This window comes from Eurosta solidaginis, chromosome 1 (genome assembly GCF_040869045.1).
Source record: "Eurosta solidaginis isolate ZX-2024a chromosome 1, ASM4086904v1, whole genome shotgun sequence".
Lineage (NCBI taxonomy): Eukaryota > Metazoa > Arthropoda > Insecta > Diptera > Tephritidae > Eurosta > Eurosta solidaginis.
Window position 1 is genome coordinate 327,703,523 of NC_090319.1, and position 18,162 is coordinate 327,721,684.

At 36.7% G+C, this 18,162-nt stretch overlaps 1 protein-coding gene across 2 annotated transcripts in view; it reads left to right on the forward strand.

Annotated features, from left to right (window-relative positions):
• Positions 1-14,815: 14,815 nt before the first annotated feature.
• The window catches only part of LOC137237842 (venom allergen 5), a 71,509-nt gene continuing 68,162 nt past the window's right edge, over positions 14,816-18,162 (forward strand). Inside the window, exon 1 of one of the 2 annotated variants that reach the window (XM_067762086.1) lies at positions 14,816-15,380. In XM_067762086.1, the coding sequence (XP_067618187.1) occupies positions 15,290-15,380 (91 nt within the window). In that variant the 5' untranslated portion in view covers positions 14,816-15,289. The remainder of the gene's footprint in view (positions 15,381-18,162) is intronic. The other variant, XM_067762087.1, reaches the window with a different exon arrangement.

Below are 18,162 nucleotides of genomic sequence, written 5' to 3' on the forward strand. Positions count from 1 at the left end.
GAAAATTTGAAAATGGGCGTGGCTCCGCCCTTTTTCATTTAATTTGTCTAGGATACTTTTAATACCATAAGTCGAGCAAAAATTTACCAATCCTTTTGAAATTTGGTAGGGACTTAGATTCTAGGACGATAACTGTTTTCTGTGAAGGGCGAAATCAGTTGAAGCCACGCCCAGTTTTTATGCATAGACGACCGTCTGTCCTTCCGCTCGGCCGTTAACACGATAACTTGAGCAAAAATTGATATATCTTTACTAAACTCAGTTCACGTACTTATCTGAACTCACTTTTTATTGGTGTAAACAATGGCGGAAATCCGACTATGACCACGCCCACTTTTTCGATGTCGAAAATTACGAAAAATGAAAAAAATGTCATAATTCTATACCAAATACGAAAAAAGGGATGAAACATGGTAATTGTATTGGTCTATTGACGCAAAATATAACTTTAGAAAAAAACTTTGAAAAATGGGTGTTACACCTACCACATTAAGTAGAAGAAAATTAAAATGTTCTGCAGGGCGAAATCAAAAGCCCTTGGAATCTTGGCAGGAACACTGTTCGTGGTATTACATATATAAATAAATTAGTGATACCCGGCAGATGATGCTCTGGGTCACCCTGGTCCACATTTTGGTCGATATCTCGAAAACGCCTTCACATATACAACTGCCACCACTGCCTTTTAAAACTCTCATTAATACCTTTAATTTGATACCCATATCGTACAAATAAATTCTAGAGTCTGTCGTGGTCCACCTTTATGGCGATATCCCTAAATGGTGTCCACCTATAGAACTATTGCCCACTCCCTCTTAAAATACTCTTTAATACCTTCCATCTGATACTTATGTCATACAAAAACATTCCAGGGTTACCCTAGGTTCATTTTCCTACATGGTGATTTTGCTCTCAGCTGAGTATGTAATGTTCGGTTACACCCGAACTTAGCCTTCTTACTTATTTTTACTTATGATTTCAGGAGAATGCAGTGATTTGAGTCGATTACATAGTAGTTATGAGTAAAACTAAAGTTATGGAACACACACACACATTTTCCATTTCTGCTGTCTTATGGCTAAAATAGCTCCTCGAACTCCAGCTGCGGCTCCTAACAAGTACAAAGGCTGTATAATAATATCATATACACAATAAATATTAAATATATTTTATATAATAATAATGGAGCATATGGCAGGTATTTTATGTGACCTTCGGAATTTCAGAGCGGATGCTGCTTATTAATGTGGCATCATAAAAACTTTTAGTTGATCACTTACTCAGTGGGTATGAAGTTGTTACTGTGATCTCTTAAAATTTAGTTGTCTACTTTAAAATTTGATTTAACAGTTAACACCTCATTGCTGCGTTATCAGCAGGTAGCAGACATTCACTAAAATCAAATATCCAAATGATCACAAGACATTTTCTTTAATTAAAAAAAATACCCCGTGGCAGATATGCTAGTTGTTGTTGTTGTTGTTGTAGCGATAAGGTTGCTCCCCGAAGGCTTTGGGAAGTGTCATCGATGTGATGGTCCTTTGCCGGATACAAATCCGGTACGCTCCGGTACCATGGCACCATTAAGGTGCTAGCCCGCTCGGGAACGATTTATGTGGCCACATTAAACCTTCAGGCCATTCCCTCCCTCCCTACCCCCAAATTCCATGAGGAGCTTGGGGTCGCCAGAGCCTCGTCTGTTAGTGAAACAGGATTCGCCGCGGATAGGTGAGGTTGACAATTGGGTTTGGAGAAGCTATATATTGCGCTGGCAACCTGAAGGGTTGCGCTACACAGCCCCTTGAATATGGTACTTTAGTCGCCTCTTACGACAGGCATACCTACCGCGGGTATATTCTGATCGCCTAACCCACTGGGGGAGATATGCCTGTCATAATAAACGACTAAAATACCCAACTGATTCGGGGCTGGTGTAGTGCAATCCTTTTAAGAGGACGCCAGCGCAATTTATAGCTTCTCCAACCCAATTTTCTGCCACATCTACCCGTGGTGAATACCGTTTCTTTAATTGATACTCCTAGAAGTGTGAAAATTTTATGCTTGCTTAGTGCGGAAAGAATCAGTTTTCCTCGATGCCCCTGTGCCCCGAGACCGATATGAGTTGCATCTTTTGGGCCATTTTTTGAAGAGATCGGCGACGGTTTAGTGTTAGTTCAGAATTGATCGAATAAGAGCCAAGAAGACTCGCTGGTGCCAACATTGTGTATGCCTATCTCAACTGCGACTTCTAGGATGGCTGATAATGCCGTCTGGAAGACACTGCAGTGATCGGGTAGTCTGAAGAAATTGAAGGTCTAGGTGCCTTGAGTAGATTCAACCTCTAACTCTGACTTTTCTTATTTTATTCCGATCAATTTTTTGAAGATCGTGGTGTGATGGTAGCGTACTCCGCCCACCAAACCGTATGCCCTGGGTTCACACCCCGGGCAAAGCAACATCAAAATTTTAGAAATAAGGTTTTTCAATTATAAGAAAGTGTTTCCTAGCGGGGTCGCCCCTCGGCAGTGTTTGGCAAGCGCTCCGAGTGTATTTCTGCCATGAAAAGCTCTCAGTGAAAATTCATCTGCCTTGCAGATGCCGTTCGAAGTCGGCATAAAACATGTAGGACCCGTCCGGCCAATTTGTAGGGAAAGTCAACGCAAATTGGAAGAGAAGCTCGGCCTTAGATCTCTTCGGAGGTTATCGCGCCTTACATTTATTTTTATTTTTTATTTTTTGAAGATTTGTGGTATTATGCAAGGCTACTTGATCGTCGGGCTCTCACAGTGCATAAACTTGTTTTATTTGCACTGACAACATAATAGGTCAAGTAGCCTTGCATAATACCATGAACCTCTAACTCTGCCGTTTAGCTTGGAAACGTCGTTATATAAGGAAATGCTGCTTAAAGTTGCTTTACGCAACTTTTGTGGCCGCACAGCGATCCGTGCTAGGAGGAAGAAGAATGTATTTGTCTAGAATGATGCAGTGTCCTATAGTTTTATTGGTCCAAGGGGACAACTCTCTTAAATGCTGGGCTGACGTTGCTGCTGGGGTGTCATGAATTATCTGAAGCAGAAACGATATAATATAGAGACATTGCATAGACGAAAAATCGTGTGAGGCAAGCTTCACAAAATTCTAGTAGGTCACCACAGCAGAATTTGTTAAACTACCACTGTCTGTATTTGTTATTTAATAATTATTTGTACACTTTTTATTCAAATTTTAACTTTTACTCCCTAAAACTCCAATCAGTGTATTTCTGTGCTTAAATTATGTTAAAAATTGTGTTACAGTTTTTGGTATGGTGACCTACTAGAATTTTGTTATACACCGCTGCTTTCCACCGAAGTTCGCGCATGCAATATCTTTATATTCAAAAATTTTTGTCTGAAGAGCTTCGCTTGGCGTTATTCTCAGATCACCACTTATGCCGATCATACTTTATATGTAGGCTTTACGTTTGCTTTTGGCGCTGCATGACATTGTAATTCCAGTTTAGTTTTATATCCAGAATCACGCCTAGAAATTTGGCCAATGTTGGGCGCACACCATTTTGTTTTGTTAGGTTTAACAATGGTATTTTGTGTCGTTTGGTACATAAGACAAGCGCAACTTTAGCGGAATTGACGCTGATCCCGCATCGGGAGGCCGATAGAGAAACCTCTCGCAGTGGTACCTGAATCAGGTCGCATAATATTCTTAATTTTCCATCCTTTTCTTCGTATTTCTCTTTTACGTTCTCTTTCTCTGTCGCTTTGTCTTTTCTTTTTTTCCTTTTTCTCTTTTTCGTTTTTTCTATTTGTCTTTCTCTCTTTATCTTTCTCTTTCGTTTTCTTCCTCTTCCATATGTTTTCCCTCCTTTCCTCTATGTTTTTTACATTTATTTGCCTTTTTTGCTCCTCTTACTTTTTATATTTTTTTCTATTTTAATTTCTCTTTATTTGTTTATTTATGTTTGCCTGTTCTAGTTCCCCGCAAGAAGATATACTATCTTCTCCTTTTCGTAGCAGTGCCATCACCCAAAAAGTGCCATCAATATTCTCTAAAGGATATCACAGAAAACTGGTAGTTTCAACGGGCGTTGGTTCCACATTAGAAAGAAAATATGGTTGATGTCATGTGAGGACATATTGTATGCAGGACATAAATTGTGAATGTCGGGATTGATTCTAGAGAAGCAGAGTTAAACGTATTATAATATTCAGATCGAAGTGATGCCAGAGTAACGCTAGTCTACCTGATGAGTATGCTTTCCTCTGCAGCGAGTTTCGTGTATTGGAAAGAAATTTGCTGGACATTTAGTGCTATAAGACTTTACCAACCGAGTATAGATAAGTTTGAGGGTCTTCTCGAGCTCTCTTTTAGTTAAAGGGGCAGAACCCTTGTGCGCCGTAGCACTTAGTGGTGCTTGCGAAGATATCTACTTTTACTTTTGTATACTATCGTCTCTGTTGGCGCAAGTTATAGCGAATGAATAAGCAATAAATCTTATTAGAGTGCAAAGGCCAAAAATATGTTCTCTTTAATGGAGGAGCGTTTTCCTTACGATTAGACCATTGTATACTTTAAAGATTCCGTAAAAGTGAGTAGCATCATATATGAGTAACACCGTTCGCGAATATTTGTGGCCTTGCAAAAAAACGAATGCAAAAGCAGAGGGTGAGTGTTTAAAGCACACAAAAAAACTGATAAACAAACCCTTGCAGATCTCTTATAGTGAGATACGATTGTTTCTGTACAAGTTGGTCAACTGAAACATTGATGCTGTTTTTGAAAACACACCTTCAGGTGCAAATCAATTGAAACAAAGAAAACCAATTGAGAGTAATATCTTTTCTTATTGATTATAAAGACCTTACATCGACAGAAGTTCAAGAACCTCAAACCCATTGGTTTTAAATTGAAACGATAGATAAACTCAACAGCGATTGTATTAAGATGATGACTTATGCAGATGTACTTATGGTGAAAGTGTCTGACCTGTACCACAACTTGTCCAATAATAATGGAGGGAAGGGTAAGAAGGTTTAGCTGATGCCTGCATAAAACTCTTACAGTTTATCATTAAGTCTGCTACAATATTCATCGTCGGCACATTGCATACGTCCGTAGATCTACCGAGGAATCATTCACTAGAATATTCAGTCATCTAATGATGTCATCATCGTGTTCCTGACACATATAGCAGGATGGATATAATAAGAGAGACTTATTGGCCATTATTGTTATTAGCAGAGAGAATTAAATCTCAAAGCACGTACTTTGTTTCTTCGAAGCATCGACTAAATGTAAACATTATCAAAACAAGTTTACTAAATATTGTGCTACATGAAAGCGCATGTTTCTTATAAAGGAAAAATGCAAAACATAAAAGTCTACACGTATCAGGTGTATGCATATGAAACCGGTATTGGCATCTAGCGGTCAGTAGGCACAATTGCAGGAGCAGTAAAAACTTACCATTGGCGCTAGTTGGCGCCTTATGATCTGTCAACAATATCCAATACCAAACATTTCAAGTTTCATACAACATCGTGTTTTTTTTCGCTCTTGAAAATGCCCAAATACGTGCCTTCAAACAACGATTTGCGGGGAGCATAAATTTTCTGCTTCCATTTGGGTAAATCGGCGATAGAATCTCATCGAATGCTTGTCGAAGCTTACGAAGAGCATGCTCTTGATCGTACGAAGTATAATGAGTGGTTCAACAAGTTTAAAAGTGGTAATTTTGATGTGAGAAACGCTGACCGAGGCAAACCACCGAAATTGTTCGAGGACGTTGGATTTGCAGGCTTTGCTGGATGAAGACGATAGTCAGACGCAAAAACAGCTCGCAGAACAATTAATGTGTCCCAGACAACCATTTCCAGACGTATGAAATCCATGGAAAAGGTCATAAAAACCGGAAGATGGTTGCCACATGAGCTGAACGACACACAGCAGGAAAACCGGTAAAAAACATGTGAAATGCTGCTCACGAGACAAAAAATGAAGTTGTTTTTGCATCGGATCGTTCCTGGTGATGAAAAGTAGATTTATTTCGTGTATCCCAAACGCAAGAGATCGTATGCGGACCCTGGCCAACCAGCACAATCGTCCCCAACACCAAATCTCTTCGGAAAAAAGACAATGATCTGTGTTTTCTGGGATCAGCGTGGTGTAATCTGGTATGCGCTTCTAAAACCAGGCAAAACTGTTAATGGTCAAGGCTACGAACAACAATTGACCAATTTGAACCATGCTCTGCGCCAAAAACGCCCAGAATATGAAATTAGGCATGACAAAGTGATTTTTCTCGATTACATGCACCATCACACCGAACAAAACAGACTCGGGAATTGGTTGAGTCGTACAGCTGGCAACCGCTACCCCAGCCCGCTTACTCACCAGACTTAGCTCCATCCGACTTTCACTTATTTGCATCGACGGACACGCACTTAGTGAACAGCGCTTCACTTCTTACGAAAATATTTGAAAATAGCTCGATGATTGGTTTGCTTCAAAAAACGAAGACTTTTTTCGGCGAGGTATCCATAAATTGCCTGAGAGGTGGTCAAAATGTGTAGCTAGCGCGGGCGCTTTTTTTAAATAAAATATGCGTTACCATTCTCTTGAAATAAATGTGTTTTTTTTAATAAAAAATACCGGTTTCATATGCATACACCGATAAATATTAAACCAACAGCTTGAAATGGACTTTTTATTAAAGCCTCCTTTAGGCCATTTTTTTTTCTACGCTGTCTTTTAAAACACCTAAAATAAATTTGCGGCCACCGTGGTGTGATGGTAGCGTGCTCCGCCTATCAAACCGTATGCCCTGGGTTCGCACCCCGGGCAAAGCAACATCAAAATTTTAGAAACATGTTTTTACAATTAGAAGAACATTTTTCTAAGCGGGGTCGCCCCTCGGTAGTGTTAGGCAAGCGCTCCGGGTGTATTTCTGCCATGAAAAGCTCTCAGTGAAAACTCATCTGCCTTGCAGATGCCGTTCGGAGTCGGCATAAAACATGTAGGTCCCATCCGGCCAATTTGTAAGGAAAATCAAGAGGAGCACGACGCAAATTGGAAGAGAAGCTCGGCCTTAGATCTCTTCGGAGGTTATCGCGCCTTACAATTATTTATTTTTTTTTTAATAAATTAAAGTATACGCAAATTTCCGTCAGCAGCATCTGATATTAATTAATCAAATTAATGAATGAATTTGACGAAAAGAGACTAATTAATCAAAATTTCCACCATGTTTCATATACAATATTTATACTTATGTAGTATGTAGTACCATGTTTATATTTTTGTAGGCATACTACTTAACATACTTATATGTACATATATAGTAAACGTGAATATTAACGCACATACATACATATCTACCAACATATGTACATATATAATACATACATACTGGCTTACATATAAAAATACTCGCGTGTGGCTTCATATCCCGTCAACTTGCACACCTGATTGATAGCTCAAAACAAAGCTTTCATAGAAAGTGAACACGAAGCAAGCAGTAATTACTTTATAAAGATTTAGTTACGCACATTAAAGGAAATCAAAAAGCTACTCAAGAAATTCAGGAGTTTTCTTGTGACATGCAGACTGGCAGGGAGATCGCTAATGTTTTTTGATTGCTTAATTTGGGACGCACGCACACTTGAATAACAGAATCATACAAACATACATATTTAAGTGTGTACGTTTTCATAAAAAGCAGTCCCTCAAACATTCTCGGAGCGCGCCAAAAATTTAGGTATCTGATATGAGTGCAAAATTCGTACATATATGAAAAATATGAGCCTTATAAATATGATCATATATGATTCTTTTAGGATTCAAATTTGATAAAATTATGAGCAGCCGACTATTACCTATAAGTGGCGATTCCTGTTTTTTTAACAGTCAGGGCTCTAGGGACCCCGAATGAGTTCCTCTTGGATATAAGGGGTGGGAGCACGTTATGGCACAATTTTTCCTTTAAAAATTATATGATGTATGAAAAATAATTCCTTTCCATTCAAATTGAAAGATTATAATTTTAGTTGGCAGTTCAATCAACTCGCCGTTCAGAGAAAAAATTTTCTTTCTATCACTCAACTGACATAAACATGTTTGCTACGTGTCAAGAAATATAGTATTCACTGCAATCGTCGCTTTTTGTCTCACCCTATCACACATTCTTATTTAAACACAGATACATATACATATAATACATATTTATGTTTATTTTGTTGCCTGTTCGATACTACGAATGACTAAATTTGAGCGCTGTCAGGTTTTGTAAAGTAAATAAAATAATAAAAAAAAATGACGCGTCCAACGATTTTATTTAATTGTCATATCAACGCCCTAGATTGAAGAGGAGTGTGATGACTAGTACCTAGGACCTACCTAATTATTTTCTAGCTTTTAGTATTATTATTACTTCATGTAAATTTTGTTTCCAATAAAACCGTTTAACTTAAACATTTTTTTAAACTATTTTATTTTCAAGTTTTTAGTCTTTATCTAATTGCCTATTATTTCTCACTCTATTTAGTTCATTTAGTGACTCATTATTACAAGGACCCTTTCCTGACAATTTGTTACAATCTAAGTCCTCAATACATAATCCTTCCAAAGACATTATTCGACTCTGCGCCACGTATTCTTGTACCTCCTCGAAATACAAAATATTTTGATTTCACTTCTACTGGACTGTATGTAATATTTGTTCCAAATATGAGCCAAATCGGACAGCATAGGTCGCTTTTTATTTATGTATGTATTATGTGTTATATGGACTAAATCGGACAACAAATACGGTTTTTTGAATATCTCGACCTTTGCGCCACGTAGCGGTGATTTTTTCATAGGTCTCTTTCTATTCTTGTATGTATTATGTGTTCCAAATATAAGCCAAATCGTATCACAAATACGATTTTTGTGAATATCTCGATTCTTGCGCCACCTAGCGGCGATTTATTTTTTTCTTATTATTGAATTGTGATCGGGTTATGAACTATATTCCAAGTTTCAAGCTTGTAGCTTATCGGGAAGTTACTTAAATTTCAATTACAAAATTCGTGCCAGCCAACCAACCAACCAGCCTGTCAAGTCAAGCTAAATAAAACCGTTTAAAAACATATGTATGACACGTGTTAATTATTTATTGGTTATGATAAGTGATTTGTGTAGGTTTTTTCTTTTAATTTGGTATCTCTGCAAATTTAGGTGAGCGATATGTAATTATATAAGTATACACAGATCATTACTATAGTTTATTTTGATTTATGCATATATAGTTTTGCATAAAAGATTCATATAATAACAGCTTAAATTTTACTCGCTTGATATGAATGGAAATATAATTTTCATCTAACAAATTTACTTCCACTAATTTTCTTTAAACAGTTATACAGTAAAATCGCGAAAAAGTTAACTCTCGAGAAAGTTAAAAGCTCGGCTAAGTTGACCGAGCTTGAGCGTCCACGTAGCCCTCTAAAAAGTTAACTATTGGCTATTGGTTACCCTTTCTGAGTTTTTTTCAAATTCAACCGTTTCTTGGCAATAAACACAAGTGTGGGATTTCCCTATTTATGTGTTATTGTCAAAGGTGGGTGGTTTTGACGTCAGCATGGACGATATTGAAATTGGAACTACGTTGATATTACGGAAGATGACGAATATTGCAAAGTGTCCAATAATGATAACGAAGAATCAGCTATCGAGCAAGATATGCAACAACAGAAAGTGAGTTTTTCGGAACCATCAATACCTTGATAAAGTGGTATAAGAAAAATAATGATAAAAATCATATATCAGATCTTATTAATATGTGGGCGAAAATTGTCAAAAGCTAATTCACAAAAAAAAAAAAAAAAAAAAAAAAAAACAACCAAGTCTCGACTGCTTCTTTAAACCAGATCTTACAAATTAATAAGTACATATCGACTCGCCATACGAAAAGCAACACATACAAAATTTTTTTCATAGGATTTTTTTGTAAAAAAAATTTTAAAGTGTTACTTTTCATATGTCACGTCGATATTTACAATGTGAATAAATTAATATGTAGGTTCTGTGAACTTGAAATAAACCGGTACAAATTAAATCTAAGTTTATGCTCTGTAATGATTAAAACTATGTCATTTAAATAAATTCAATGTGTTATATCCCAAAAACTATGTTTATTACTGCATTTTTTTCAAATTTGAAAACCGCTTGGAAAAGTTAATATTTCGGAAAAGTAAACTACCCTTGGAACATTTTGTTTAACTTTTCGCGATTTTACTGTATTTGTGTTTGGTCAAACCTCATTAAACGCTATACAATGCAATTGCGATTCGATGATTACGAGAGCTGCATCTGCAAGAAAGAACTTCATTGTGCCGATATATTGCTGTTTAAACGTTTTTATTTTTTCATATTCAATAATCAAATGTACCTAAATTTAAATATTTTCTTGTCACACTTATGCTGCTACAATCACAAGAATTTTTTAGGCTGTCTTGTTTTGATTTCGAGTTCAAAACACATTGCGAGTATTTTCTATTAGCAATATAGGAGTATTTCATATGTATATGGTTTTCATGAGTGTACCATTATTTCAACGAAATTAAGACATTTGTACCTAGCTTTCATAAGTAACTAATTTAGATAAGTAATAAACATTTATATTTAATAATAAAAAATAATAGGCCGAGCTTCTCTTCTACTTTGCGTCGTGCTTTTTGATTTTTCCTAAAAATTGGCGGGATGGGACCTACTCGTTTAATGCCGACTCCAAATGGTATCTGCAGTGCAGACGAGTTTTCACTGAGAGCTGTTCATGGTAGAAATACACTTGGAGTGCTTGCCAAACACTTCCGAGTGGCGACTTCGCTTATAAAAATAATATTCTATTTGAAAAACCTTGTTTTTAAAATTTTGATGTTGCTTTGCCCGGGGAGTGAACACAGGATTTTCGGTGTGGTAAGCGGAGCACGCTACCACCACACCACGGTGGCTGTATTTTAATATGGACCCAAACAATTAAATTTAGCAAACTTGTAAACTAAAATTCCTTTATAGATGATCTCCTTCCTCAAAAGAACTTACATTTCGTATGAAAATTTTCTGGCCTGCCAAAATAGATGCATGAGTTTTGAAATTTGTTATCTAAGTGTAACAAAATTAGCTATAGATAACACAGGTATTAATAAATTGCCGTTTTTTATCGAAGAGTTATCCGTTCGTTATAGACAAGTTATGGTTATGTTGTGTTACCTAAAAGGTATCGACTTGTCTATTCATTATCATAAAGTTAGCGATTACTTAGCTGGGTGCTGCAATTTTTATCGGCTTGTTATCAATTCATTACCGACGACTAATCGGTTTGTTACAAACCGATTATGATACCGATGAAACATTGATATAAAAGCGATAACACATAATATATATGCGTGTAACCCTTCGACAACAAACCCTTAAGAAACCGATAAGAAGCCGATGACAGCGATAACCAACCCATTTATCGACGACAATAAGTCCCTACTGCTAACAAACCCATAATAAAACAATAATTAATCGGTATCGGTCAAAAGTACCGAAACAATTTGTTTCTGGTAAAGTTACTTATGTTGTGGTTCAACCTCAACCTTTGGGCAAGTTTTAGTTAACTTGGAAATATTAGTTTGACAGCAAACCTCTGTGTGTTTACATATCGAACTTCACGAGAATTTGTTAAGCACGCACTTTTTGTGGGAGACTCGCGATCCAAGGTTTGGTATGGGCAGCTAGCTGGAATGTGAGTAACATGGAAGTGGGAGGGAGTGGAAGTGGAAGATAAATAGGGAGCGGGAGTAGGAGTGGAAGCAGGAGTGAGAGTGGGATAGGGAAAGGCATGGGAATGGGAGTGGGAGTGGAATACGACGAGGATGGGAATAGAAAGTGATAAATGTAGGTAACAAACAAAAACAAATAACATCAAACAACTAACCAAGATAACCATTTCATCAGTAACTTCGTAGAAATCACACTCAGAGAAAAATACGGACGCAGAGACAACGAAAGGCTTTTAAAAAATGAGAAATTTGGAATAATATGTACATCCTTAGGACCCCTTTGTGTTCCCGGTTAGGCAATGGTCTAAGAATTCAAGAGATGTTTTTTTAGTCCAAGGCGAGGGCGTTACAGGTACTTTTTTACCGTGAGTATCAAATAGTCCGATACTTGTTGAAAACAAATCGGTAACACTCCGAAAACAAATCAATAACGTTTTGATAAAAAAACAAAATTTTTTTAATACAAATCGATAAAATTGTTATAAATAAAGGACAAATTTGAGATAAACAGGCGATAACTTTTTAAATACAAATCTTCGATAAGAAATCTCTATATTTTCGATAACAAACCGATCACTCATCGATAACACTTGTTACCTATAACATATTTATTGCAATTCGATAACAAATCAATGACTCGTCGATAACACGCCGATAAAAAAGCGGTGAATAAGGTTAAAGTATGTTTTCCAAAAACAAATAGCTTCGGTAGCGGTAAGCTATACCGACACATTATTTTTTATTATCGGGTTATTCATGATAACGAATTATTATCGACGAGTTTTCAATCTGTTATCAGCTTGGTATCGCCTTCTTATTGATTTCTATCGGCTTGTTTTCAAAGGATTACACATGCTTAATCAATTTTATGTATGTATATACGTATCTGTTTATCATGTTTATCTTTATTTAACTCAATGTAGTTCAATTCAATACAATTCAGTTTGATTTCATTTATTTTGAATTTGATTTAATTTGATTAATCTTAATTTAATTTAGTTAAATTTAATTGCGTTTTATTTAATTTTAATTATTTTTTTCGCTATTTGCTCTTTTTTATTTTAAATAACCAAATAATGTGCAAAGATGTCGCAGCCAACAACCCCGTTAAAAGACAAATTTAACTGAACCCTGAACCCTTAGTAATGTGATTTTTTTTAACAACTTTGTGTTTCTGTGGCTCTTTATTTCCAACAAAACAGCAGTGTATACATCTCTTCGTGCATGTGCATGCCTGAAAATTGTGTGTGCTCAAAGATCTTAATTTATGTATAAGTAGATGAAGTTTATGCTTTGAGTTGTAGTGCAATTTCGCTCACTCTAATACGTAACTTGCTCCCACATTGTGCTACAGTGTGTTGACTACATGGTTTTATTCTCTTACTCCATACAGGGTATCAATACCACACTATGCCTTCTCATACACACGCAGTATATCAATAGCACACACCACGCCTGCATTTACACTCTACATCAGGGCTTTTCATTTCATAGCACAATTGTGCCCTCTCAATTCACACGCATATGATTCGCTCTGTTGTCGTTAATTGAGTTAGTCGCTGTTTGGCACTCGGCGTAGCAACATCGTTGATAGATATCGGTTGATCGGTATCAAAATATGTACGAATAATTATGCGCGATACATATGCTAGTTGTTAGCTCGTTGCCTGCTAGTAAGCGAATAAATGAAAAAGAAATTCACCCGCACGATCATCGTGACATTTTAATACAGGCGCACTTTCAATTTTGAAAAGCCCTGCTCTACATACATCTTCCGTATAGCATACCACTTACAAAGAGTACGCTTACGCTTTCACCTTGCACTTACACTCAGGATTCCCCCATACCGTGAGCAAATATGCTCACACATCAAAAACTATAACGAAAGGATAACAAGACGCCAACAAATATATAACACCCCGCCCGGTTCCGGTTTCGGTTTATCTTTTTTTCCTTAAAATCCGCCTACACTAACCCAAGACTTAGTAGTTTTTTTATTTTGTTGATTTTCCGACAGGGTGGGCAAATGATGTATATTGGAACAATTTTTGACAAGGGATGACGGAAAACGTTCCAAGACTTAGTGTTCCATACGGCATACCACTTCCCAACTCTATGCCTACATTTACCCTACGCGCTTACATTTACACTTATCCTCCGTTTACATTTTGGATTCCCCCGCGCAGTATTTTACTCCCAAAATCTACGCCTACGCTTATGTACATACCATACACGCTAGCACTTTCTATTGGTGTCCGTTTAATTCCTGCATTCCCCCGTACAGTAAGCAAAGTCAGATACACATATGAAAAAAAGAAATATCAATAATAATAACCACTAAAAAAATCAATGCAGCATATGTACATAAGTATTTTAGTGAAATTTAAAAAAAAATCAAAAATTACTTACCTGCGCAAAGCATCTTCGATTCCTAACCGACAAAATGAAATGGGCAACATCTTCAAAATATCTGTGGACTGTTACACTGGGCTGTTAGACTGGAAAAACATCATACACTCTCCAAACACTTATGCAGATGCTCAAAAAGATTTTATCTCTCATCAGCAACCAAAGTCTGGCAACATGTTTCTGGCAACATTAAAAAAAGATGCGTTCAGAGAGAACGGTTGTGTGAAAACAAAAGAAAATAAGCACATAAAAAAATTCACTCACATCTGGCTACCGACGCGACGTTATTCAACATAAAATATTTAACAACAAAAAACTAAAACCAATCAACACTAATGAGAAGTTGGAGACAACAACGCAACGAATAGGCAGAAAGAAGCTCACCCAAATTAATACCGATCAATACTCGCGATCAACAACGCAAACTGCGGTGGGCCGTTTAACGTGTTTGTTGTCATCGTCGTCGTCGGCGTCGGCGTCGTCGCATCAGTATCGTCTCCGTTCCGACTTGTACACCTTTTCTCACTCATCTTTTTTGGTGTACACTTTTTAGTGGAATAAATTTCGTGAGTGATATAAAAGCGTAGTACAACTGTGAACGGCTAACCATAAGACGCCTTCAAGTCTAGCTGATTGGACACAAAACGAGCGACGAGAGTGGACATTGAAAATAAAAAACTTTGTCTGTCTGCGTCGCATTGAAAGGTTTAATAAAAGTTAGTGATATAAAATTAAAGTTATATAAGCTGTAATAATTTCGTGCAATATCTAAAATATTTGTATAAAAAAGAAATTAAGTGCAATACAAAAATTTCAAAATCGAAGCAGCAAAAGAAAATTTATTAATTTATATTTATCTTTGAGTGCTAATAAAAAAATAATTGTGCAAATAAATAGCAAAGTGCAAGAAATTAAAAAAAGTGTTAATTAAATATTGAAATACAACCAAGCCTGATTAAGTATTCAAAGTCAGCGTTGGAGGCGTACAACAAAAAGGCAAAAGGAAAAAATTATTCCAACAAGTGGAATTGTCAAAATTTTTATCAACGGTAGCAAAAGTGAAATTAAATTCAATGGAAATATTGCCGCAGAAATATTTAATATATGCAGCTCTCTTGCTGATATCATGCAGCGTGGCTGTGGCGTGTCGCGGGCAGTTATTGGGTAAGTTATGTGAATATGTGAAATCCAAAAAAACTTGAAAGTTAGTTATAATCAGGCGGGGATCTACTCACCATCTTCACTTAATACCATCAGCTTCTCTCTTCAAATTTGCGGCCTCTTAATTTTCCCTACAATTTGGCGGGACGGGACCAACATGTTTTATGCCGACTTCGAACGGCATCTGCAAGGCAATAGGACTTTCTGAGTTGAAGCAAGGAAATGTGTTAGGGCATATGAGAGTAATAAGAAAATTCATAGGAAAACCCTCATTACAACTGCGTGACGTAATGTCCCCTAAAGTCAGAATCTCATTGAACTTTGAAGTGTCCATTGTAAACAAGACCCACTGGGAAATAGGGAATCCTTATAACGACCCTGACTCAGAGGTCTGGTTCACGGATGGATCGAAATTCGATAATGGAAGAACGGGAGCTGGCATCTATGGGCCGAACTTCAAGAAATTGATGGCAATGGGATGCTACCCCCCATATTTCAGGCAGAAATTTATGCAATAGAAGTCTGCGGTAGAGAATGTCTGCGGAGAGGCTCAACATCGAACAGCCAGGCGGCCCTGCGTGCCTTGCAATCCTACACATTTACATCTAAGCTAGTGGATGAATGCACTGAAATCCTTAAGAGCCAAAAACAAGGTTTTGTTAGGATGGATTCCCGGACATCAGGGATATGAAGGTAATGAACATGCAGATTACCTAGCAAAGCAGGGTGCTACATCAGCATTCTATGGTCCAGAGCCTTTTTGTGGACTTACAAAAGCACACATCAGGAAAACTATAAGTAACTGGGAAACTAAATAATTCAGACGTCACTGGATTGACTGCCCAGGGCAAAGGCAGGCCAAACTGTGTATACTTCTGGAAACGAAAGTATCAGTCAAACTCATTAATCTAAGAACTCTCGCTGGGTACTATACGGGACACTGCGGTCTAAGATATCACCTAAGTAAATTAAGTCTATGCGATAACCAAATTTGTCGTTTCTGTGAGCTGGATGATGAAACGCCGGTTCACATTCTCTGCGAATGCGTCGCTCTGACTATCCCATCTAGGTGGTGGGACTCTTAATCCCTATGTGATATCGAGTAAAGGGCCTGAAGAGGTACTTAGATATATCAAAAGCCTCCAGATACAAAATTCAGCTGAAAGGTTTTACACAATAGATCTGCGCAAAGGTCGCAGTGCTTCCAGACTTATTAATAATAATAATAACAGTTGTCAAGTCATGCAAAGTTGCCATAAAAGTAACCACCGCTAACTATTTTGTGGTTGTCTTGTCATGCTGGGGATACCAACCCTTTCTTATCTTTCGGCCACCGATATAGAAAATTAGTCAGTTAATTTCAATGAAAATAATCAAATAACAAAGCACATTAGTTTGTTTAACTTGTTTCACACCAGCTTGTAGCCACCTCGTAGTTAGCTTCTTTCACTGCAGGGAAGGTACACTGAAAGAAAAAGACTGGTAAAATCAACCGAAATACGGGTCAATTCAACCGAAATTTCTGTCAATTTTTATCCATCGCAACAAGATGTTGAATCAACTGCGCACAAAACGTGGATTAGTAATTGACCATTTTAGTAGTCAAATGAACACAAAAAAATTGTTGCGACAGCTTTGTACGAAAGTACCTATGTTGCCATATACATACATACGTAAATATGTGAATACGTAAATAGAAATATGTGAATACATAAATAGGCATGCTTGCTACATATACATACATATGTACGCACTTACTAACCGAACTTTAATCAAATATGCTGGCACACATTTAATATTATACACTTTATTATTTTGTTTTATTAAACGCACTTTCGCCAAATTTTATATTTTATAATTTATTTAATTTATGGTTTTGAACTTCGCTTTGCAAATAGAAATGAAAATAGTAGTCACAAAACTGATTCTCAATTCTTTCAGTTGCAGCTCAGCTTATTCTCAATTTCTTCTCTCGCATGTAGTTGCCACACTTGATTGTTTCGAACAAAACTTGTAGTATAAATGTTTGACATAACATTTTAAATAGAGAACTTGTAAGTTATAGAAAAGTAAAGAATCAAATCGCAGGAAGATAATCCACCAACGGAGTAACTTTACATGTAATTCCGCAAGTTTAATTCTCGTAACACGTTATTTTGAAACGATTCCAAAACAACTCAAACTTTTATGCTGTCGGAAACATCAACATTAAAAAAAGAATGTTTCTTATAATATTATTAGATTCGTTCGCGTGAGCGAAAATTCGTAAACTCTTGAACAAAATGTTACTAACTTTGGAAAAATCCTGTTCTTTCAAACCTTTTGCAATAAGAGGGTGCAATTTTGCATTTCGCTTGGAGGAGAAGTTGCAAAATTGTACCCGATAAATAGGTGTCCCGGTATCTCATAATTTTTTGCACAGTAAATTCAAAAAAGGGTTTTTCGTTTTGTATTGATAACTGAAAAACTATTTTTTTGTTGTTTTCCCATTTTGTGTGTGTTTTTTTTTTTAACAAGTGACACCATCGTCATAAGTACAAAGTAGAGAGCGTAAAATTCTCTTTGAAATTTGCTCATGTATTGACTGTTGATCGCTGTTGAAATGACCAGTGAGATCAGTTGTGTTAACAGAAACATCAGTTAGATTAATTAGGAATCTGTCAATTTTACAGAATTTTGTTAACTTAAGAGCGACAGTTTCTCTTCTGTTGAAATAACTAAACCCATTTGTCTCCGGTAAGTCAAGAACAACATAAATGATTTTTTGATTTCACTAGCACAATTT